Source organism: Mastigoproctus giganteus, chromosome 5, assembly GCF_048544385.1.
Source record: "Mastigoproctus giganteus isolate SK-2022 chromosome 5, ASM4854438v1, whole genome shotgun sequence".
Lineage (NCBI taxonomy): Eukaryota > Metazoa > Arthropoda > Arachnida > Uropygi > Thelyphonidae > Mastigoproctus > Mastigoproctus giganteus.
The window spans coordinates 68,633,630-68,659,152 of NC_143579.1; the positions used below are offsets into that span (position 1 = coordinate 68,633,630).

At 39.6% G+C, this 25,523-nt stretch overlaps 1 protein-coding gene across 1 annotated transcript in view; it reads left to right on the forward strand.

The window, feature by feature from the left end:
- Positions 1 to 11,140: 11,140 nt before the first annotated feature.
- Positions 11,141 to 25,523, forward strand: part of Tmem18 (transmembrane protein 18) — a 122,782-nt gene continuing 108,399 nt past the window's right edge. The window contains exon 1 of the mRNA XM_090373274.1: positions 11,141 to 11,259. Within this exon, the coding sequence (XP_090229400.1) occupies positions 11,218 to 11,259 (42 nt within the window). The 5' untranslated portion in view covers positions 11,141 to 11,217. The remainder of the gene's footprint in view (positions 11,260 to 25,523) is intronic.

Below are 25,523 nucleotides of genomic sequence, written 5' to 3' on the forward strand. Positions count from 1 at the left end.
TGTGGCCACTGCGGGGGTGGAGGCCATGTTTTTTCTGACTGTATTCACAAGGAGGAACCACCACAGTGTGTTAATTGTAAACGTAGAGGTAGGGATTGTAATCACTCGGTCAGGGATAATAAATGCCCTGAGTATCTTAAAGCTGTTGAATTGACAGACCGAAGAACCAGACATGAATAATACAACGGTAATTGATTCAACAAGTGTTAACCTGCAATACGGCGAAATAAAAATTCTTCAGATTAATGGGCAAAGATCTCGTGCAGCGGCGGACGAGATTAGGAAAGCTGCTGATGATCTGGGGTTTGATATTGTATGCTTGCAGGAACCGTATTACTCTTCTCAGGTAGGGGGTTCAGCGTATAAAGTTATAGGATATCCAATTTCGGCAAGGATTATTGCCTCAAGTGACGATCGACCCAAGGCCGCCATAATTATCTTTAACAGTGAACTAGTAATAACAACTATATCAAGTGAATGTTCTGCTACCACAGTTTGTATCCTGGTTTCCTCCAGGGACCAGTCATTTTATCTGGTTTCCCAGTATTTTCCTCCCTCAGAAGATATTCAGCCAGCCTTACACAGACTTGACAGGGTATGTAGCAGATTTTCAGCTAAAAACCTACTAATTACAGCAGATTTCAACGCTAAGTCTACACTTTGGAACAGCGGCTTTTCTGATGCTCGAGGCGAGCAGTTGGTGGATCTGATCTTGGATCATAATCTCTGTGTAAAGAACTTGCCAAATAAACCATATACATTCTCGACGACAAATGGTGAATCTAATATAGATGCTACTTTAACCTCCATTAATCTGGTGGATAGGGTGCAAAATTGGGACGTCAATCCGTATCTAATTAATAGTGACCATCGAGCAATCACCTTCTCGATTTTACCGGAGGATAGGCAAGTGAATATAACAATAAGGGATTTAAGGCGTTTTCGGATGGACAGGGTGAACTGGACCAAGTTTCGTGAATATCTGAATACAATTTTTAATGGAGATAACAAAGTAATCATTAACACCTTAACAGCAAAAGAATATGTTTTTCTGGTTCAATATCATTTATATCAAGCGATGGCCTACTCGACGAAAAGAAAACAGACAGGAAGAACTTCTGTCCCATGGTGGTCTTCGACACTAGCTGAATTGAGACAACAAACTCAACAAGCACGAAAAGCATACCAAAGGAATAGGCATCTATCGGACGCAGACACTCAGGCTTTGAAAAATGATTACAGAGACTTGAGGAAGAGGTACCATAAAGCAATTGCTGATAGCAGGCAAAATTGTTGGCAACGTCTGGTGAAGGAAACAGGAAATGCTGACCCTTGGGGTATAATCTATAAGCTTTCAAGAAATAAACTTTTGTGTGGTGAAATTTACAACACGATAATTAGAGAGAATCAAGAAACTTCGGACTGGGAATCTACGGTCGAAGGGATAGTGAGTAGCCTATTTCCGGAAGATTTGCCGTTTATGGACAGCCCTGATCAAGCGGAAATTAGACGCATTAATCGTGAATATAAGGGGACAACCGAAACTGCCATTTTTAATATGCTTGAGCTAGGTGCTGCAGTAGCTAAATTGAACCATAAAAAATGTCCTGGCATTGACCTCATTGAGAATCAAGTAATTGGAAAATTTTATGAATTCTTCCCTGAGATTTTATTAAACTTATTTAATAAATGCCTGCTAGAAGGGCTTTTCCCTCTCGAATGGAAGCTTGCGCTCTTAAAAATCTTGCATAAACCGGGAAAGCCAAAAACAAACCCCAGAGCATACAGGCCAATCTCTTTATTGGCAAATCTTGGCAAATTATTTGAAAGGATGATTGCCCCAAGGATTTTTAAATTATTTACAGAACATAATCTCTCCTCTGATTGCCAGTTTGGATTCAAAAAAGGACGTTCCACTGAGGACGCAATCTCAACCCTGCTGACTTACATTCAGGAGGCAAACAGCAAATATGTTCTTGCTGTTTTTATTGACTTTGAGGGCGCTTTCGATTCCCTTTGGTGGGAGAGTGCTCTCAGGTCACTGCAACTGGCAAAGTGTGATGACTACCTGTTCAGAGTCCTCAGATCTTACTTTAAGGATCGACAAATTAGAGTATGTGCAAAGCATTTATCATACACGACTACCGTTTCAAGAGGATGCCCTCAGGGTTCAGTCTTGGGACCTCTCTTTTGGAATGCAGTGCTAGACCAGTGGCTCACGAAGGATAGCGATGAGTTCATCAAAGTTGCATATGCAGATGACTTGGTGGTGGCGGTGCAGGGAGGATCAAGACAAATTCTCGAACAAAAAATTCAGTCAGTTTTGAATAATTTAGTGGCATGGGCGGGTTTGAATAAACTAAAGATTTCTGTCACCAAGACCAATTTCATGGTGTTTAAACACCACTTCGATTATGGAAGGCCGCCAAAGGTAACCCTATATGGTACTCAAATTCCATATGTACAGAACACCAAATATCTGGGTTTAACTTTAGATGATCGTCTCAGGTTTCATGTACATGTCACTAAAATCAATGAAAAAATCAAAAAATTCGTAGCTGCAGTTGTTAGAATTTCCCGCAAGGAATGGGGTTTATCCAAAAAAACTCTGGTATTGTACTACAAGACGATATTTCTTCCCATTGTAGATTATGGTGCTGGTATTTGGTTTGCGGCTGCTACCAAGGTTACAACTAAAGCCAAGCTTCTGTCCCTGCAACGTACAATGTTGCTTACAGTTATACGCGCTCCAAGGACAGTGTCGACAAATGCCTTACAGGTTATTGCAGGTACCATCCCCTTGGATTTACACATTATTTTCCGAGGTATTGTATATAACTTAAAGAAGGGAAGGGCGTTACAAATATTGAATATAACCTCTAATCCAAATAACAACATAAAGGAGGAAAAACGTAGAATTTGGGGCGAGCTTGTGAATTGCTGGCAGCAACGTTGGGATTTGAGTGAGTATGGAACCATTACAAGAGGCTTCATTCCAGCCGTAAGCTTTGCAATGGACAGGAGGGTGTCGTCTTGGTTTGCTCCCACCATGACCACGAGTTACTTAATCACTGGACATGGCTTAAGGGCCAAACTATTTGAAAGAGGATTAGAACCTGACCCCTACTGTTCGTGCGGTGAGGTGGAATCTTGGAGACATGTCATCCTTGAATGCGGACTGTATACTTCAGACAGGCAGGAATTACTAAATAGGTTGCCAAACCTCACGGAGAATAATTTACCTCTCTTGGTTCAGAGGTGGGACATCTTTGCTTTGCTTCAGGAATTCTCTGCCAAAGTTTTTAAAAGAAGACAGGAGCTAAGAAATCTATTGCAGGATACCAATTAAGGGAAGTGCTGCACATTTGACGACAGAACACTTCGTGTAATGTCATCTTTATAGGATGTTTCTTGTCTACAGCGAGATGATCTTCTGCTCCTGGACACCCAATTCAGGCTTGCATTTGTGGATGGACTCTAAAATGGAGATAATGTTAATGTTAATGTTTCTAAGTGTTAAGTTAATGTAAGTGTATGTATTTGCTATTTGCATGTAAATAATCGTATAATGTTGCTTTTTTTTTTTTTTTTTTTTTTTTCAACCAGTGTACATTGTTCTTAGTTGGAAAATTTTTATTCTTATTTTTTATTTTATTTTTATTTTTTATTTTATTTTTATTTTTATTTATTAATAATTTTTTTTTTTTTTTTTTTTTTCGCTGGCCTCCAAGTTTGGGCAGCCTTGGGGGCGGGATTGCTGGCACCTACCAGTATAGCACTACTTCCGGTAGGTGCAGGATTTGTGCATTACAGCACACATAGAGAATGGTGGATCCAGGTGTTAGTTAATCCCTGGTGGCAAAATGGCCTGACATAATGCTCTTTTTTTCAGGCCTGTCTTGCAGACGTTCTGAGCTTTCTCAGGAGTAAAAGGTGGAGATGGGCTTGTGTCTAGGAGCCACCCTTCATATCAGGACACACACAATCACACACACACCTCCACAGAGGGATGATGTGTCTGCGCAGGTAGCACTAGGGTATCGTGACCGTCCTCCACACACCAAGTGGAAAAGGCCCGGGTTCGAATCCCGTTGATGATGCGAGGAACTTGAATGGGCTTTTTTCACTCCATGGCTGAGTTAGTGGGTTTCAGGCATAGATAGCAAGGATTTTTTCCCAGAAACTGGGATTTTTCGTCCTGCAAACAGACAAATCGACCATAGAACACACACAATTAACATACATAAGACACAGCACCGCAGATGAATTTAATTATTTGGGTGGCCTAAATATAATAGTTTTTTTTTTTTTTGTTAGCCGGTTTGGAGACAGTGGTTGTACAGGTCCAGGAGAAGATTTGGGGCAAGCTCTGCCACCTTTTTGACTATTTCAGGTTCTATCATATCCATTCCTGGTGATTTCTTGTTTCTTAGTTTCCCGACTGCAGATATTAGTTCCAGTTGCATGAAGGGTGCCTCTGTGAGGATGGTGCAATATGTGTCACCCTCCTGCCAGATTTGCTCTTGCTCAGGGGAGTTTTTGCTGTCCAGGGTTTGAATATGGTGTTTAGAACGTTGTTAACCGATTCATTCCAATTTTTTGTCATGCTTCCTTGGAGTGTCCTTGTAAAGGGTGTCACCTCACCTCTGGGTCGTTTGTTCATTGTGATTTTATAGACTATTCCCCAGGGGTCTGAGTTTACCACCGTGGAGACCAGTTGCTCCCAGGATAGCTTTTTCCACTGCCTGATCATTGCGGTGTAGGCATTTCTGGTTTCCCGGTATTATTGCCTGAGGGCCTCCAATTCTGGAGGGGCAGGAACTCCTGGCTCTTTGGTATGCTCGTCTCTTTTGGTTGAGTTCTCTGCGCTGGGCATCTAGTTCCCTAGAGCTGCAGGGAACGGCCCATGGTTGTGGAGATTTTCTCTTAATGGCCTGGTTTGCTGTGTCTACAATTGCGTTGTGATTGCACTCTGGTGGAGGTCAAGGGTTTGGGTCTGGTAGAGCTCAGTCGACAGTCTCTGTGACCGTTTGTAATGATCACTCCTCAAACACGTTCCACTCTGCCTTTTCCACAGCTTATCTCTTGAGCTTATAGTTGCTGATGGGCTCATGGTGGTCGGATGTGGTCCAACGTTCCTGGACCTTCCAGTCCGTTATACAGCCAGCGAGAGATCTTGTTGAAAGGATAACGTCCAGAGTTGCCTCCTAGAATGTAGAGGCAAAAGTTGGAAGATTTTTTGGACAGATTATTACGACAATCCACTGTTTGCCAAGAATTCCTCCATTTTTTGTCCGTTCCTGGATCCTCTGTGCTCTGGAGTGGCACTGCGCCAGAGGGGGGGGGGGGGAGCGACAGTTAACATCAGCAGAGATTAGAATTTTTGAGTGTGGGAGCTCTGCCAGAACTTGATTCAGGTATTGTGTTGCCGGGAGAATGTCCTCGCCCGTCAAAAGTAGAGAGATTGAACATAGAAATCTCCAAGGGCGAATATGATGAGCGCGCATTTTTTTTTCATTTATTAATTACACACAATATAGTCTCAACATTATATACATAAAAGTATATACATGATTTATATACAAGATATATTTACATATAATTATATGCTCTGACAAACATTAAACTCTCATGTGTGTGTGTGCAAGTGTGTTCTTATTCAGGGTAGCTTCCAGGCATAAGCCCAAATCTACCTTGAGAACTTGGGAATATATAGTCTTTACAAAGCAGTCCTTAAAAAGTATGTTAAATTACTTGAGTCTGATTTTACTGTAGCGCTATTCGCACTTGAAATCCCGCACCCACTGGAGGTAGTGCAATACCAGTGAGTGCCAGCAATCCCGCGCCCCGGGTTGCCCATACCAGGGAGCCAGCAGGGAAAAAAAAAAAAAATAATAAAAAAAAAAAAAAAAAAAAAAAAAGGCTCACGTCGAGCATAACTGTGAGATCTCTGTGACCGTTAGGTTTTGGTTCCTAACCAGAATGGCTGTTCAGGGTGTTTCGCCGCCCACCTGGATGGTTTCATAGGATGTCGGGTATCCCCACACTTCGTTGTATGAGTATGATATCGCAGTTTACTTCATCTGCCTTTTTCCGTATCTGGCCTGCCACAGCTTTGGCCCGCTGCGCATTGAACCACATGAACTTGATGAACTTGTGGTTATATTGTTTAGGCAGCATTCCGATATTCAATTCTCTGCTGGTGGGTACTCTTGGCTTTAACGCTTACTGGGCATTTACTGTCACGAATGGAATGGGTGTGTGGAAGTTTCAAGCTTTTGCAGTTTGCGCACGTTGGTTCTCTTTCCTCCTTGGGGCAGTTTCAAAGTTGTGCCTCTTCTCTGCACAATGGCTGCAAGTCAAGATTTGGGCACATGTGTGGGTTGTGTGCCAGAAGCGACAGCAGGCAAAGAACTTTGGTACTGCTACATGCTCTCTGTACCGGTGCGATCCCCAATTTATGAATATTCTTGTCTGCCGTGTGAGAATCTACCATGCGTCTGGAGTAAGCTCTAGAAACCAGTTTATGGAGTTGCCATACCTGCTTCTTGTCTGATATTTAGGTATAATACCACTCGCCAGGTCTTGGATAGGTATGTCCTGTTGCAGATTGCGTCTTTGTATTTCATCGCAGAATGTGGCTGGACAAAGGTCTTTGTCTACGTCATAGATGGCTTTGGAGGGTGCTTTCTTCCTGGGTGGTTCTGCCATGACGCCAAGTGTTGGTATTTTACTATAACTCAAGATAAGGTTGCGTCATTTCTGGAATCTGTTTCGATAATCACCCACTGATGCGAGTTTTCGTATCGATTTTATTTTGGCCGTCCTGAAGTTCTCGGTCAGGGAGTCCATCACTGTCTTTTTTACTGCCTCGCTGGTTTTGTGTCTTTCCGGAGGAGTGGGTTTAAGAACTACTAGGTGAGGTTTGGGGAGTAGTGCCTTTCTTGCCTCTGGCTTTGTATTGTTTGTTGCTTTGGCAGTGTTTGTCCTCATCGCTTGTAGGAACACGCTATGGCATTTTCTTCACCCCACTTTCCAGATAGGCATTGAGCCTGGCCGTTATTTTTTCATTTTCCACGGATTTGGTCCAAAATTGTTTCCAGTTTAGCCCACAGGGAAACTATTTCGCTCTTAATCCTGTGGTAACTCTGCTACTCTGCTTCTTGAATAGGTTTTCAAGGCCGGTTCGCAGGATCAATTTTTGTTCAGAGTCAGTGCCCTCGGGCAGGCTTGGGTCTAATGGTGTATCTTCTTGTTTCTCCTCAGTCGAAACTCGCTGCGATGCATGGGTTTCTTGTAATTCTCTCATGTCAGTTTGCGGGCGGGTTTCCCACACCAACTTAAGAATAGCAGGCTTATAATTTTTTTTTATGGCAGAGAGAAGCTCCCACGCGGCGGTTCGCCGGCTCTTCGTGATGCTCTATGACTGTAATGTCATCCTTGCTGGTTTGCTGAGTTGTAGTTTGGGCTTTGTCAGTTTTTCCCTGCATTTTGGGATAATTTCGGATAATCGAGGTAAGTTCGGATTTCCGAGACTGTGTGATGTTGTTACGATAGGGCTTTGTTATTTGTATAGAAAGGCACCCGCTACAAGTTCTTAGACCATTGTCAATTTCTATGCCCTAAAGAAGATTTAGGCTGTTCCACACTTTGATGTGGGTGTGGGGAAGGGAACATCTATTCAAGAAAACACCCCTAGAGGACCGGAACAACTTTCTCCTAGGGGTTTTCAGGGGCGATGAGCACGAAGGTGAGATTTGTTTTTCCGTAGGAGCAGTAATTAGGGAGATCGTCTTCCATCATAGAATGTTTATGGAAGAGAGGGGGAGGAAAATACAAAACTCATGTTCTCTTCGTTGTATCCACACGGAAATCTTTGTGGAAGGATCCCATCTGAATTCAGCGTGCTCAACCCATTCAAGGCCTAATAGACCTCAATCAGATCACCGCGCAAGTGGCTAGTCTCCAGCCACTGCAATTTGCAGAACTTAAGCCTCTCTTGATAAGAGGATCCCTTCATTCCCCTCACCAATCTTGTTGCCCTTCTCTGTACACGCTCAAGTAAATCTACGTCCTTCCTAAAATGAGGCCTCCAGACCTGTACGCAGTACTCAAGGCGTGGCCTGACCATTGCCTTATACAGAGGGACAATCACCTCCTTCTCCCTGCTAGCAAAATTCCTATATATCATTGACAAAACCCCATGACCTGCCCTGGCAGCCTGTCTGCATTGCTCAGAAAACTTCATATCTGTCTACACAATTACTCCCAGGTCTTTTTCATTTTCTACCACCTTACGTGTAGTACCACACAGTTGGTACGTTTCTTTGGGGTTACTTCTACCCATATGCAGTACTTTGCATTTGTAAAGGTTAAACTTCAGTTGCCACTTCTTAGCCCATCTGCCCAAATTATCTAGATCCTGTTGCAGTAGCATACTCCCATTACTGTCATCAATATCATTGATAAATATACAAAACAACAGTGGATCCAACACCGAACCCTGTGGGACTCCACTAATAACATTCGTCCACGAAGAGCAGCACCCATTGATTACCACCCTCTGCCTTCTCCCACTGTCCTTTTATCCATTGTAGCAACTTACCCTTAATACTATTCTGCTCCAATTTGTAATATAGCTTTGCTCCCCTCGTTTATTCGACAACTACATAACGTGCTCTTTATTTCAGTGAAATCCTTGATACTATTCGATAGCCCTTTTGTGTAGCACAGTTGGTAGAAATGCTGTTCTCCTGTCAATCGTGGAAATGGCCTGGTTTCGAATCCCGTCAACGAGACCTTTTTCACCACCTGGGTGGGTCAGTCGGTCTTAGTCCTGGGCAGCATGGTTGTTTCCCTCAGAATTTCGGGTGTTTCTTCCAGCAAACAGCAAATCGACCACTGAACAAACACAATTTACTGCATTATATATACAGTGCATAATACCTAATTTACCGATGTGTCTAAAATCCTCCGCGCTGTTCCAAAAAATAACAGCAAATGTTTCGAGCAATTGAAATTTAAACAATTGAATGCTCATTTCCTTTCCATCTAAAGTACCACTAGATTCTTTCTTCAAATCTGTCCTGATTTGCCTTTTAACGTGATTGAAAGATTTCTATGATTGAAAATTGTTATCAGTTGGGCTCACAGCGTTTATTGATGCTCGAAAAACTATGGAGAAAGCCTGCAGATGTCATCCATTTGAATTAAAGAAATGAGTTGTTTGACATGAAAAAGGCAGATAGTAAAAGCATCATTATATTTCAGCTTTGCGGTGCTTTATTTTCTGTTGCTTTCACCATATCAATTATGTATGTGAGTTGTGCATTGTCTATCAAATGTGTGATTTCTGTGATCGATTTATCAAGTTTGCTTGATAAAAAATCCTGGGTTCTGACGATGATTAGGAATCGTGAAACCTTCTACCGCGAATCTCGGGTAAAGGTGGTCTGGGTCGAAAAAAAGTCATTTAAAATTCTAATCCTGACTCAAATTGATCTCAGGACTTGCTCACGGGGTCGAAGGACGAAGACTGTGGCTACACTATCATATCGCTGTTTAGACCACTAGGCAGGAGGGGTAGTGAAGAGCTAAGAGGTGCGAAGGGTTGTTAATTTTCATTCGTTGTTATGGAGCCCACGGGTATTCCTTGAATCTCTTGTGGTTTGGTTGAACTTGCAAGATAATAATCGCAGTGCTATAGGTATATATGTGTGTGTTTACTACCAGAGCTACTAAGGCTTAGAGGCGTCAGTATATTATGTCTGTAATTGAGTGTGTATTTTTCGGTTGGATTGACGTTTTGCTGAATTTTCGGCGTTTCCGAAGAAAATGAAAACCATACGACTCTCTCTTAGACCTATTAATTTAGCCAAGTTGTGAAGAAGTGTAAAATTCAATGCATCATTGACGAGATTTTTACCGCTTGTTGTGATGGACATTGATTATATTTCCTACGCAACCCCAGGGGCTCACGTCTGGTGAGTATGGCCTTGGCACACCCAAGGTCCTGAGCTGGATATCATCATTCTTCTCTTTCTTGGTGATTCCCTTCTACTTCTGACTCTCTCTCTCTCTCTCTCTCTCTCTCTCTCTCTCTCTCTCTCTCTCTCTCTCTCTCTCTCTCTCTCTCTCTCTCTCAGGGTAACTCGGAAATTCTTTTTTTAGCTGGTGCAGCATAAGCCTCAGGCTTCCTTGCATTATATGGCTAATAATAATAATAATAATAATAATAATAGTCTGAGCAGTGTTTCTCAACCTGTGTGCCGCGACATATCAGTGTACCGCTAGTATGCTTTAAGTGTGTCGCGGAAAGTGCAAATTAAAAAAAAAAAAAAAATATATATATATATATATATATATTAAATCCAAGTTTTATAATAAAAATTAAGTTAACACTCCAGATTATGGGTGAACCTCCGGAGGAAGTGGCTTCTTTTACTTGAAACACCTTGCCGCTGTTTTAAAATCGGAAACTCATTTTCCAATTTTAGAACAGAGGCAAAGTTAGCCAATATTAAAATCTTTGGCTAGTCTTTACAATATAGTACCCCTTCCGATTGATCGTTATGAGTACAAGTGATTGACATGCCTTGCCCGCTATAGTTAGTCTTAGGGTGTTTATTATTATTGTTATTATTATTAGTATTAGCTACATGGTGCAAGGAAGCCTGGGATTATGCTGCACCAGCCAAAAAAAAAAAAAAAAAAAAATTTCCCGAGTTACCCTGAGAGAGAGAGAGAGAGAGAGAGAGAGGTAGAAGGGAATTACCAAGAAAGAGAAAAATGATGATATCCAGCTGAGGACCCTGGGTGTGCCAAGGCCATACTCACCAGATACTCACCTTTGAAAAAATAACTTCCCATTTGTGAATATATGAATATAGTAGTGATTGTAATGTGTAGTGTGCCGAAAAATATTAGCGTCTTTCAAAGTGTGCCGCAAAATTTTGGCGTCTTTCAGAGTGTGCCGCAAAATTTTAGCGTTTTAAAAGTGTGCCCAGCAACAAAAAGGTTGAGAAACACTGCATGCTATTCGCGAGCTCTATTCCTACCCACAGATTGAATGCATAATGTGTCGTCAGGTGGCTTGCGATGTTTGTGTGTTTCGAAATGTATATGCTTCCGAAGTGTCGTATGTTATCTGTTAGATTGCCGAATAAATGATTTAAATTGAAAGAGTGCCAAAAAGAGGAGTTTAGTATATTTTTTGACATGCAAGAAGAAGTGTATAATGTATTCACTTTTTTAAAAGAAGTATGGGATTAGAGGATATACTGTTTTTTTATTTTTATTATTATACTCCACTTCACCCACCTTTTTGCTAATGATACATCCTTTTTTCATTTCCATATATCCATGTGTATTAATACTATTCCATTCCAGTGTTAATGAATTGGAAGCGTTACAAACCAACGTCAATTTTTCTTTGTAGTACCGTATAAGTTGACATTTTTTTCTTTCGTAATGTATATGTTAGCACCGAGTTAGAATCCAAGATTTGTATATATACAGCTCCTGAAAAAGTATTATAATTTTTTCCCCATAGATTGTAATTCCTATACTGTATAAAATTTCTAGGCACTTATACACCGCCTGGACAAAGTATAAAAAATTTTTTTTCTTACCTCATCAATACGTAAGGAAGCCTGAGGCTTATGCTGCACCAGCCAAAAAAAAAAAAAAAAATACGGTTTTTTTTTTTTTTTTTTTTTTTTAGATAATAGAGTTATTTAAGTGAATCACAGTTCTATACTTTTATATAACATTGTACGGGTAACCACCACATCTTGCTGTAAAAGAATGCTGTCTAGACCCAAAACTCAGCAAGTCTGCTTCTTTGATATTGTTGAGTGCTGCTTGACTTTGGTTAAAATCATCACATGTTACTTGAAAAATCTACAAAATTCATCAAGTCCAGTATAAAATCTAAAGTAAAATTTAAGTTCAGATGCAAAACTCTCCATCTAACACTTTAGCATTGGCATACGAATCGATGCAAGAAAGCAAGCTTATGCAGCATCAGCCAAAAAAAAAAAACACTCCCATTTCATCCCTCTGTTATTTACAAATACCTGTCCAGCTCAGCCTTAAATTTATTTAGGCTATCAACTTCCACAACAGAAGATGAAAGTCTATTCCACCAATCAACTACCCGCTGGTTAAAGGCAAACTTCCGAACATTTATCCTACAACTGTCTTTCCTCAATTTGAATTTATGCCCTCTCAGGTAATTATTCTAAGCAAGAGGAAGGATCCCATCAGCATTGAGCATACTCAAACCATTCAAGGCTTTATACACCTCAGTCGGATCACCACACGGGTGCCTAGTCTCCAGACAAAACTTAAGCCTTTCTTTGTAAGAGCTACCCTTCGTTCCATTCACTAATCTTGTTGCCCTTCACTGTACTCATTCCAACAGCTCTACATCCTTCTGAAAGTGAAGCCTCCAGACCTGTATACAGTACTTAAGGTGGCCTGACCATTGCCTTATACAAGTGGATAATCACCTGCTAGAAAAATTCCTTTATATCATTGACAAGACACCATGAGCTACTCTTGCAGACCGTCTGCACTGCTCAGAAAACTTCATATCTGCCTGCACAAGTACCCCCCCCCCCCCCGGTCCTTTTCATTCTCTACCACTGTCAGTGTAGTACCACAGAGTTAATACGTTACTCTGGGGTTACTGCTTCCCATATGTAGTACTTTACATGTGTCAATGTTAAACTTCATTTGCCACCTCTCAGCCCATCTGCTCAACCTTTCCAGATCCTGTTGCAGCAGCTTGCTGTCATTAGTATCCTTAACAACCCTGCCAACCTTTGTATCATCCGCAAACTTGGACATTAAGTGTGATATACCATCATCAGTATCATTTATAAATACAGAAAACAACAATGGACCCAACACTGAACCCTGGGGGACTCCACTAATAACATTAGTCCACGAAGAGCAGTGTCCATTGATTACCACTCTGTCTTCTCCCACTCAACCAACCATTTATCCCTAGCAGCAATTTGCCTCCAGTGCCACACTGCTCCAATTTGTGCAGCAGTCTTCCATGTGCAACAGTATCAAAAGCCTTTCTAAGATGCAAATATATAATATCAAAGTTATTCCCTGCATCCAGTTCCTTTGTGACCACAACATAGTATCCAATCAAATTGGTCAGACAAAACTTCCCCTTAACAAAACCATGCTGTGTCCGAGCTATATCCGAAGTCTTGTCTTGATGATCCTGCAGTGCTTCCTTAACCAGTGCCTCCATTAATTTCCTTGGAACAAGTTAAACGAACAGGTCTATATTTACTTGTGTTGCCCTTTGATCCTCCTTTGTGAATTTGGGTCACATTTGCACATCTGCAGTCCATGGGTACCTCCCCTGAGTCCAAGAAGCTCTCACAATTATGGCTAAGGGTTTGCTTACTTCCTTTGCTGCCTCCTTTAATATAACTGGATAGATCCCATCCACCCCAGGTGCCTTTCTTGTGTTTATCTTCAACAGTTTCTCCTCCACTTTACTCCCAGTTATTTCAAGATTCTGTAGCTTACTGCTAGAGTTGAATACACCTCTGGCATTCCCCTCACTGAATAACTCCTCATGTGTGAATGTCGATGCAAAATATTCATTTAGTTTGTTAGCTACCTGAGCAGGATCATCAACAGTTGACCCATCAATATCAAGTGGACCAATCTGATTCATCCCCTTCCTTCTAGAGTTTACATAAGTAAAGAACTCTTTGCTGTTTTTCTTTGCATCCCTTGCCAAGGATTTCTCGTAATCTGCCTTCGCCTGCCTAACCTCCTTTGTAACTTGGTTGCATATCAACTTGTATCTATCATAGGCTTCTGTGTCATGTGTTAATTTGTAAGTATCCCATGCATTTTTCTTCCCTGCCATACGCCTCATTAGTTCATCTGACATCCATTTTGGCCTAAACCTTGAACAATATTTCTTAGTTGGTATGTAAAGCCTAGTAGCTTCCAAGATAAGTTCTTTGATTGCTTCCCATTTTGAATTTGCTGTTGGTAACATCATCAGTTGGTCCCACTGTATAGAATTTAAATACTGTCTAAGTCCATCGTAGTCGACTTTTCGGAAGCAATAACCCTTCCCTTTACCCCTAATGGTAGTTACCTCTTTGAGTAAATCCCACTTCAGCACACTGTGATCACTGCCACCTAGTGGTTGATTTATCTGCAGATTCTTAATGCATGAAGAATCACTGCTGATAATCAAATCAAGAGTATTACTCCCTCTAGTTGCCTCCCGAACATGCTGATGTAGAAAACAATCATCCAATAAATCCACAAAAGCCTTGCTAGTGTGTGAGTGACCAACCCACAAATTCTAGTCAATATCTGGGAATTTAAAATCCCCCATTATAAGACTCTCTGATTTACTGGCCCACTCTATTTCCCTGTACAGTTTCTTATTATACTCATCAGAGTCATTAGGCCTATAGCACACTCCTACTCTCAATTTTGAGCTCCCAATGCTTATGTCACACCAAACTGACTCAACACTGCACTGTCCAGCGATGTCAACTGGCTTCACTTCCTTGGTTTTTATGTGTTTGTTAACTAATAGCATAACCCCTCCCCCCTTTCCTACCCTGTCTATCCTTTCTGTAGATGTTGTACTCCCCAAATTGCAGTTCTGCATCCCTTATATCTGTGTGACACCACGTCTCTGATATCCCAACAATATCTGCCTTTGATGTTTTGAGCAATACCTCAAATTCATCAAATTTATTTACTAAACTCCTAGCATTGGTGTACACGCAAGTATACCTGCACCTGTTTCTATTCTTAGCTACCCTAACACAACCCATGTGTTTACTTGTACCGCAATGGCTCCCAGCAGTCTCTGAAATATCATGCATCTTGTTTTTCAGGCTTCTGCTCATTCTAATAGAAGCAGTGCAAGAATCTCTTTCACCTCTGCCAGTGGCTACTGTCAATCTATTGGACTTTGTCTCCCCCCAAGCTAGCAGTTTTCCGACCCACCTAACACTGCCTCGATAGCATCAGCAAATATTCTTGCATCCTTTCTATTTAAGTGTATCCCAATAAACAGGTACAGTCCTGGACTGTACTTAACAAGTACAGTCCAGGCTGAAAAAAATTCTACCCCTTGAGCCTTGCACAATCTTTCCAGGGCCTAATTGATCGACAAGGCTCTCATCATATACTCCCTCCTATCGTGTCTAGGCAGAATTGCAGACACTTTCAAATTCAACCCTAATTCTCGGCTTTTGTTCAACAGTGACCTGTACTTGTTAAGTAATTCTGCCGGTCTCCTACTCTTAATATTATTAGTGCCAACGTGTACAACTATATCACCTTTTGTGCCCTTAAAAGATGATATTCGCTCTACAACATCATCAACCTTTGCCCCTGACAGACATACCCTGGTTATGATTTTGAAGAAAATATATGCGAGTGCTACCTCCTTTATTAGACTAGACAAAGACAGTAGCAAATTTAAAATCGAGAAAGGAGTTAGACAAGGAGACACAATATCTCCGAAGCTGTTTACTGCTGCCCTTCAGGAAGCTTTCAGAAGATTAGACTGGTCGCAGAAAGGAGTCAATGTGAACGGAGAGTACCTAAACCATTTACGATTTGCAGATGACATTTTGGTCATAAGCCACGATCCCAAATAATTAGAGGAAAATCTTAATCAGTTATGCGCAGTTAGTAAGGATTTTGGACTAAAGATGAATATGGCTAAAACAAAAGTAATGATGAATAAGTATGCCACGGAAAGGGAAATAATGATTGAAGGAGCAGTAATTGAAAAGGTGGAGTCATATACTTATCTGGGACAAGTTATCAGCTGTAATAATGATAAATGGCTGGAAGTCAAGAGAAGAATAAATTTTGGATGGATAGCATTCAGGAAATATAGTCACATACTGAAGAGCAATATCCCAGTTTGTCTGAAACGTAAAATAACGAATCAATGTATACTCCCCACCATGACTCATGGAAGTGAAACTTGGGCACTCACCAAAAGAATGGAAGAGAAGCTGAGAACTACACAGCGAAGAATGGAATGAATTATATTGGGAATCAGACTGTTAGATAAGAAGAGAAACACATGGATTAGGCAGCAAATTCAAGTAAAGGACATTCTTATCAAAACTAAAGAACTAAAATGGTCTTGGGCAGGACACATAGCTCGAAGACATGATGACAGATGGACTAAGAAAATAACAGAATGGTACCCAAGAGGAGCTAGAAGAAAACCTGGAAAACAAAGGCGGAGATGAATAGATGAAATTAGTGTGTTTTTGGGTAGTAAATGGATGGCCAGTGCTCAAAACAGAAGGAACTGGAAAGTTGCTGGAGAGGCCTTCATCCTGCAGTGGATTGAAAATGGCTGATGATGACCAGTTTGACTGAAGCATTCTAGTGTTGATAAGTGGATGGTGGTGTTTAAGTAGAAACTTAAAAAGTATATGACTTGTCAATAATTACATTTCTATTGCTTTTTGTATTAGTTTTTGTAATATGGACTACCACATATGCCAGATTTTTTGCTCTGTCATTACCATCCTTTCTGGCTTATATTTTTTCGTTTTGTTTCCCTTTAAACAAAATGTTCATGCATAGTTTATTCCAAACATTTTAATATTCTACTTAATTGGCTGGGGATATGTTGGATGAAACTGCACCTTCCCTAAATGGATTCAGAAGGTCATCAAAACTGCCATATACTCATTAATAATGTGCATTTTCACAATTTTCCAAAATGATATCAGAAAACAGCTAATTTGTCAAAGCTGTACTGATTCTGTGTTCTTATAATGAAATCTAAGATTTGCAAGAAGCAAAAATTAAACTGGCTTTTAGATCTTAGAGACATTGTCATGAAATACTGGTGGCCTGTAATTCCATAAACTCTCAAGAGACACTTGGGGTTCTGAACACCACTGATAAATATAAATGTCCAAAGCATGTATCCCTTCTTTATCAATTAGTTTCTCGTAGTTTTGAAAATTTTCTCAGCCCTTAATTTTACTCTGAATTTTTTATGGTAGTATATATATTTTATTGTTTTCATCAAAGAAAAGTGAAAAAGTCTACTTGTAACTTGATGCCTTTTAGCAACAGTTAAGCAACAATAGTATTTTACAGTTTTTTCTGTGTATTGGAATTATCTGATGATTCTAGTTCAGAGTTGGAACCATCTTCGGTTTTGCACATTCTTCATCATTTGATATAATTTCCTGCATATTCACTGTTATCCCCTGAAAGGTTTAGTAGCTAAAAATCATTCAGTTTGTATTCATGATTTCATTAATTAATTATCAATGAAAAAAATACAAACTTTAGATATACTCTAAAGATATGCATGATATAAAACAACTGTAATAGCAACTGTTTTTCACAACAATAAATCAGTAAAACTTCAATATCAAACCTTGCACTTCTGAATACAACTGAGAAGTAACTGCCAGAGCAGGCGAGACATGTGATACTTTGACAGCAGAATACTGAAAAATATGAAACAAGACATGCATGATGAGGTCAGCATGACCCCAACATAATTTTCTTAAGATAAACAATATGCCTACTAAATGTGGCAAACCAATGTTCATGTGTTCAAGAAAGAATATGTGAAAGGAGAAAAAAAATAAATAACTGTCAATATGCAAAACAAAAAATAGTTGACCCCACAATGACCCCACAAATTATATATTTGCCATAAAAATCAACCCCTTTTTTTATAGTCACTTTTTGTATCTCACTACGTGAGATACAAAAAGTGACTATAAAAAAAGGGGTTGACTATAAAAGGGGCAGATTCACAAAACTTTTGTGGATCTGCCCTGATGACTACACAATTTTTGGGGCCCTCTTTAAGAAAAAGAATACAAAATTAGGTACGAAAGTGAATATTTATTTAGAATGAGAAAAGAAATCACAATAAATTCCAAATTTAAAAAAGCTGACAAATACCACAAGAATCACAAAATCCAGAAAAGTAACATAATATTTTTATTAATTAACTACCTGACACACCTCTGTAATGCTTTTTTCCTCTGCATTTTTTGTTTTATTGCCTTTTTACATTGAATTTTTTTACACTTTTTACTCTTTGAATGCCTGTTCATATGATAATGATTTTGTAATATCATATTCTAGAGAGAGAGAGAGAGAGAGAGAGAGAGAATAGAAAGATAATTCAGTCTTTCCTCTAGTATTTTTTATCAAAATCTGTTTTTTATTATTCATAATTTAGAAAAGTTTCTTTCAGCTTCACAACTCATTATTGGTAGTGTCTTGTAAAATTTTAGAATTGTCAAATTTGGGAAAATATCTGTCAGTTTCTTTCACATATGAAAGCTGTAAGAGTTCAAGGCATTTCAAGTTTTCTTGTGCAGTGACTAATCTTAAATACTCTTTGAATTGATGACACTCATTAACCACTTTTTTTTGTCGAAGTCCTCATTGTAGTGGTATTTTTTGAGTTTTATGTTATCTTTGTCGATGTCAGTATTTCCTGTCAAATCAGCAATTGGAGTGGAAAGAGACAGCAGTCTTAACCAATTGTGGTTAAAATAACTTACATTTGCAAATTTTATAAAAACATATAACCATGTGAAGAATAGAGGACCCTCCCAGGACCTTGGAAGGGGCCCATGCAAGTGTGGGTCCCTGAAGCTTAAGCTTCATTAGCTTCACGATAAATCCACCTCTGTGTGTATTGTGGTAAAATGTGCATTAGGAAATCGACAATTTCTAAAAAAAGTTTACTTTTTGCGAATTCAAAAAGTAAAACTTCAGTGTAATTCCCAACAAATTCCTGGACTGTTTTTGTTTGGTGGGCAAAAATTCTTGGGTTTTAAAAGACAAGCAATGATGTATATTTGTGTGAAAATATATATATAATGTATTTTAAAAAATATATGTAATATGTTATATATGTTATATATATATATCATCATCATCATTTTTCGTCGTTCCGCCATTCCACGGGTCGACATATGAAGCATCACCACTATGCCCTGTCTGTGTACTTCTCTTTGTCGTTGATTTCACTCTTAATGACATCGGTCTTTATCATGTACTGCCATCTCATTCTTGGTCACCTTGGTCTTTTGTCCCTTAATTGTAAATAAAATATTCTTCTTGGCTAATGCCTCTCATTCATCCTCTTGACACGTCCATTTCAAACAGGACCTTTTAAACCTATTCTGGAGATTTTCAACCTGAATTCTCTCTCCCTAATCACATTGTTCATGATTTTGTCGTATCTTGTCTTTCTGGCTATTCTCCTCACAAATCTCATTTCTGATCCCTGAATTATACTTTCATCCTTATATATATATATATATATATATATTTATTTATATATACATATAAATATATATGTAACATATTTTAAAATATACATGAATCAATACCATTATATACATATATATTGGTATTGATTCATGTCTTCTAACCCTAAGCACATCTTTCTGATTTAAGTGAAAATTTACATTCAGCATATAAATGAATCTTAAAATTTTAGATGATTTTTTAATGTTTCAAAAGTTGACTTACATGCTGGGTTATATGGTAAATGCATTTGCCTGATGGTGAATTGAAGTATATATGTGAAAGGACTGTATTATTGAAATGTGGCTAAGTGACCAGATTATCTGCTTTCAAATCTGATTATCTTATTACAATATACGACCATATTAGAAAGATGCAAAAATTGCCTATTCTGTTGTTTAAATTGTGATTTTTTTATTTTTCAATAATTTCTTTTGTTGTGAACATTGTCATAATGAAAGTCAGTTTATTTTATTTTCATTTAACAAAAGTTATCACTTTGATTTAGTTTTGTCTTCACCACATACCATCTACATCTAATAACTTAACTTGTGCTGGATTGATTTTCACAAAATTTTATATTTAGCTCTTTTAGAAAGATTTGTTGATCCATCCCAGATTTATTTAAAATCAGACAAATAGATATCCAGCAATAATTTTTTTCATTCATATCATATAGGCTATCCATATATCATGTTGTATTTACTGCTTCATCTACAATACACAGTATTCACATACCATATATTACCATGTATTGTAGCTGAAGCATTGGATATTGTTTATTGCTGTGTGATTAGAGGAAGAATGAGCAATACAGTAGATGTGTAAAAACAAAAGTACCTGGATCATGTATAAAAACTGCTCTTTGAATAAATATATACATCGTGAGTTATTACTATTTGTTTATTATATTAATCAGTACAGAAATATGGTCTACATATATGCTTTGTAGATATGAAAATAGCAACTGTTCATCTGCTCAGCATACTCTGAGCCAGAGTACAGTTGCTATTTGTTTCATTTATTAAATCACAGAGCATGGAATACTTATTGTGATTACAAAGTTTTTTTTTTTTTTTTTTTATGTGAACCCCAAACACGAGAGGTATTAGAACCTATAGTACTTAGTACCATTCTTGGGTTGGAGGTTGAGAAGACGAAAGAAGATATTTGTTGACATTAGCATTAGCAGAGGCATATGATGCAAGAAAGCAAGCTTATTCAGCATCAGCCAAAAAAAAAAAAAAAACCCACTCCCATTTCACCCCTCCGTTCGTTCGAAATACCTGTCCAGTTGAGCTTTAAATTTGTTTAGGCTATCAACTTCAACAACAAGTGATGGAAGTCGGTTCCACCATCCAACCACCCGCTGGCCAAAGGCAAATTTCCGCACATCTATCCGACATCCGTCCTTCCTCAATTTGAATTTATGCCCTCTGAGGTGATTATTCTGAGAAAGATGAAGAATCCCATTGGCATTGAGCATGCTCAAACCATTCAAAGCCTTATACACCTCTATCAGATCACCTCGCCGGTGCCTAGTCTCCAGACTCTGTAATTTGCAAAACTTAAGCCTTTCTTCGTAAGAGCAACCCTTTGTTCCATTTACTAATCTTGTTGCCCTTCTCTGTACCCGTTCCAGCAGCTCTACATCCTTCTTGAAATGAGGCCTCCAGACCTGTATACAGTACTCAAGATTGGGCCTTACCATTGCCTTATACAAGGGAATAATCACCTCCTTATCCCTGCTAGAAAAATTCCTGTATATCATTGACAAGACACCATGAGCTACTCTTGCAGTTTTGCTCATGGTGTCTTGAAGTTCTCTGCACTGCTCAGAGAACTTCATATCTGCCTGCACAATTACCCCCAGGTCCTTTTCATTCTCCACCACTGTCAGTGTAGTACCGCAGAGTTGATACATTGCTCTGGGGTTACTGTTTCCCATATGCAGCACTTTACATTTGTCGATGTTAAACCTCATTTGCCACCTCTCAGCCCATCTGTTCAACCTTTCCAGATCCTGTTGCAGCAGCATAGCGTCAGTATTGTCCTTAACGACCCTGCCAACCTTTGTATCATCTGCAAACTTGGACATTAAACTTGATATCCCATCATCAATATCATTCATAAACACCGAAAACAACAACGGACCCAACACTGAACCTTGAGGAACTCCACTAATAACATTAGTCCACGTTGAGCAGTGTCCATTGATTACCACTCTCTGTCTTCTGCCACTCAACCATCCCCTTATCCATAGCAGCAATTAGCCTCCAATGCCACGCTGCTCCAATTTGTGCAGCAGTCTTCCATGTGCAACAGTATCAAAAGCCTTTCTAAGATCCAAATATATAATATCAAAGTTATTCCCTGCATCCAGTTCTTTTGTGACTACATCATAGTATCCAATCAAATTGGTCAGGCAAGACCTGCCCTTAACAAAACCATGCTGCGTCTGAGCTATAACTGAATTCTTGTCTAGATGATCCTGCAGTGCTTCTTTAACCAGTGCCTCCATTAATTTACCTGGAACAGAAGTTAAACTAACAGGTCTATAATTACTTGTGTCAGCCTTTGATCCTCCTTTGTGAATTGGGGTTACATTTGCACATCTCCAGTCTATGGGTACCTCCCCTGAGTCCAAAGAAGCTCTCATAATTATGGCTAGGGGTTTGCATACTTCCTTTGCTGCCTCCTTTAATATAACTGGATAGATCCCATCCATGTTTATCCTCAACAATCTCTCCTCCACTTTCCTCTCAGTTATTACAAAATCATCCAGCTCACTGCCAATGTTTACTTTACCTACATCATTCTCCTTCCTGAATAACTCCTCATGCGTGAATGTAGATGCAAAATACTCGTTTAGATTGTTAGCCACCTGAGCAGGATCCTCAACTGTTGAACCATCAATATCCAGTGGACCAATCTGATTCATCCTTTTCCTTTTCGAGTTCAAGTATGTAAAGAACTCTTTTCTGTTTTTCTTTGCATCCTTTGCCAAGGATTTCTCATAGTCTGCCTTTGCCTGCCTAATCTCCTTTGTGACTTGGTTACAGACCAACTTATATCTATCATAGGCTTCCATGTCACCCATTAATTTGTATGTATCCCATGCATTTTTCTTCTCTGCCACATGTCTCATTAGTTCATTTGGCAACCATTTAGGCCTAAACCTTGAACAATATTTCTTAGTTGGTGTGTGAAGCCTGGTAGCCTCCAAGATTAGTTCCTTGAATGCTTCCCATTTTGAGTTTGCTGTTGGTAACATCATCAGTTGGTCCCACTGTATAGAATTTAAATACTGTCTCAGACCATCATAGTCGCCTTTACGAAAACAAAAACCCTTCCCTTTACCTCTGATGGTAGTTACCTCCTTGAGTAAATCCCACTTCAACACACTGTGATCACTGCCACCTAGTGGTTCATTTATCTGCAGGTTCTTAATGCATGAAGAATCACTACTGATAATCAGATCAAGAGTATTGCTCCCTCTTGTTGCCTCACGAACATGCTGATGTAGAAAACAATCATCCAATAAATCCACAAAAGCCTTGCTAGTGTGCGAGTGACCAACCCACAAATTCCAGTCAATATCTGGGAAATTAAAGTCCCCCATTATAAGACTCTCTGATTTACTGGCCCACTCTATTTCCCTGTACAATATCTTATTATACTCATCAGAGTCATTAGGCCTATAGCACACTCCTACTCTCAATTTTGATTTCCCTATGCTTATGTCACACCAAACTGACTCGACACTGCCCTGTCCATCGATGTCGACTGGCTTCACTTCCTTGGACTTTATGTGTTTCTTAATTAATAGCATAACCCCTCCTCCCCTCCTGTCCTGTCTGTCCTTTCTATACACATTGTATTTCCCAAATTCCAGTTCCGCATTACTTATATCTGTGTGACACCACGTCTCTGATATCCCAACAATATTTGCCTTTGATGTTTTGAGCAATACCTCAAATTCATCAAATTTATTTACCAAACTCCTAGCATTGGTGTACACGCAGGTATACATGCACCTGTTTCTATTCTTAGCTACTCTAACACAACCCATGTGTTTACTTGTACCGCAATGACTACCAGTAGTCTCTGAAATATCCTGCATCTTGTTTTTCAGACTTCTGCTCATTTGAATAGAAGCAGTGCAAGAATCACTTCCACCTCTGCCACTGGCTACTGTTAATCTATTAGTCCTTGTATCCCCCCCAACTAGCAGTTTTCCGACCCACCTAACACTGCCTCGACAGCATCAGCAAAAATTCTTGCACCCTTTCTATTTAAGTGTATCCCATCCCTGTAGAAGCAATCTCTCCTGTTAACAAGTACAGTCCAGGCTGAAAAAAATTCTACCCCTTGAGCCTTGCACAATCCCTCCAGGGCCGGATTGATCGACAAGGCTCTCATCATATACTCCCTCCTATCGTGTCTGGGCAGAATTGCAGACACTTTCAAGTTCAACCCTAATTCATGGCTTTTTTTCAACAGTGACCTGTACTTGCTAAGTAATTCCTCCGGTCTCCTACTCTTAATATCATTAGTGCCAACGTGTACAACTATATCACCTTTTGTGCCCTTAAAAGATGATATCCGCTCTACAACGTCATCAACCTTTGCCCCTGGCAGACATACCCTGGTCCTATTCCACCTATCCTTTTTACAAAGTATGTTCCCCGTTTCCCTGAACTTGAACTTAAAAAAAAAAAAAGAACATTGGACTTGAACTGCTGTAGATTGTAATTTTCAGGAAATACGTATGAAGGAAGGTTGTTCCAGAAAACGGCAGTTGAATGAATAAATGAGGAAGATGAAAAGTTGGTTCTGTGGGTTTGAAGTTGGACAGTAAATGGATGTTGGCTGGTGGCGGCACGAGTTTGGACTGTTTTGAAAGAGAGGGCGGGAATTATAGAAGCCAGTTCAGAAGAACAGTGCCCATGGAAGTATCTGTAGAAGAGGCATGCAGCAGAAACAGTACGTCTATGAGAGAGCGAGTGGAGAGACTCTGTTAGAGATGAATTATTAATTAACCTAACTGCCCTCTTTTGAATGGAATCAAGAAGCCTGAGAGAGGTTTTGGGGAACCACCAGATGTGGGAACAATATTCCATAGCAGGGCGGATTTGCGATTTATACAGAGTGAGCAGCTGTTTGGAAGAAAAGTAACGTCGAGAGCGAAAGAGAAAACCAAGTTTTTTAGATGCAGAGGAAGCAATATTTGTAATGTGCTTGTGCCAAGAGAGATTAGAAGTCAGAGTAATCCCCAAAAGAGATATATCATTTTGCCTAGAAATCGGAGTGTCACTAAAGATAAGCATAGGAGCAGAAGAATCCTTTTTGCGGGATATAAGACAAGACTGAGTTTTAGAAGGGTTGAAATCAACTAAGTTGTCTTTGCCCCACTGGAGAATTACCTGAAGATCGGCATTTAAGGAATTGGTAGCAGATTTTCGAAAAGTTGAAGCTGATTGAGCAGGACAAGGTTTCTCAAAATGGAAAGTTGAATGCAATGTGCTATCATCGGCAAAACTATGGATAGGATTTCCAGTCAATGGAAGAAGGTCATTGATATACAAAAGGAATAGAGTGGGGGAAAGAACTGAACCTTGGGGGACACCGGCATTAGTGGAGAAGTTAGAAGACAGAGAGCCATCTACCATCACCCTCAGTGAGCGATCAGAGAGAAAACTGGATAACCAATTACTAAAAACAGTTGGCAAACCATAAGATGGAAGCTTGTTTAGAAGACCTTTATGCCAAACACGATCAAAAGCCTTTGAGATGTCAAGAGCAACTACTTGTGTTTCACCGAACCTTTCCATTGAATTAGTCCATAAATGCGTAACATAAGCCAGAATATCACCAGTGGATCGACACTGACGGAATCCATACTGGCGATCGTTGATCAGACAGAAGGTTTCTAGGTAGTTTAATAGTTGGCGGTTAATTGATTTCTTTATTACTTTAGAGAGAGTAGAAGTAATTGCAATGGGACGATAATTGGATGGGAGGGATTTGTCACCCTTTTTAGGAACTGGCTGGATATGAGCAAATTTCCAAGCAGAAGGAAAAACACCTTTGGAATAAGAAAGGGAAAGGAGGCAGCAAAGAATAGGAATAAGTTCAGAATAAGAATAAGGAATAAGCACAGGTTTTGAGAACAAGTGGAG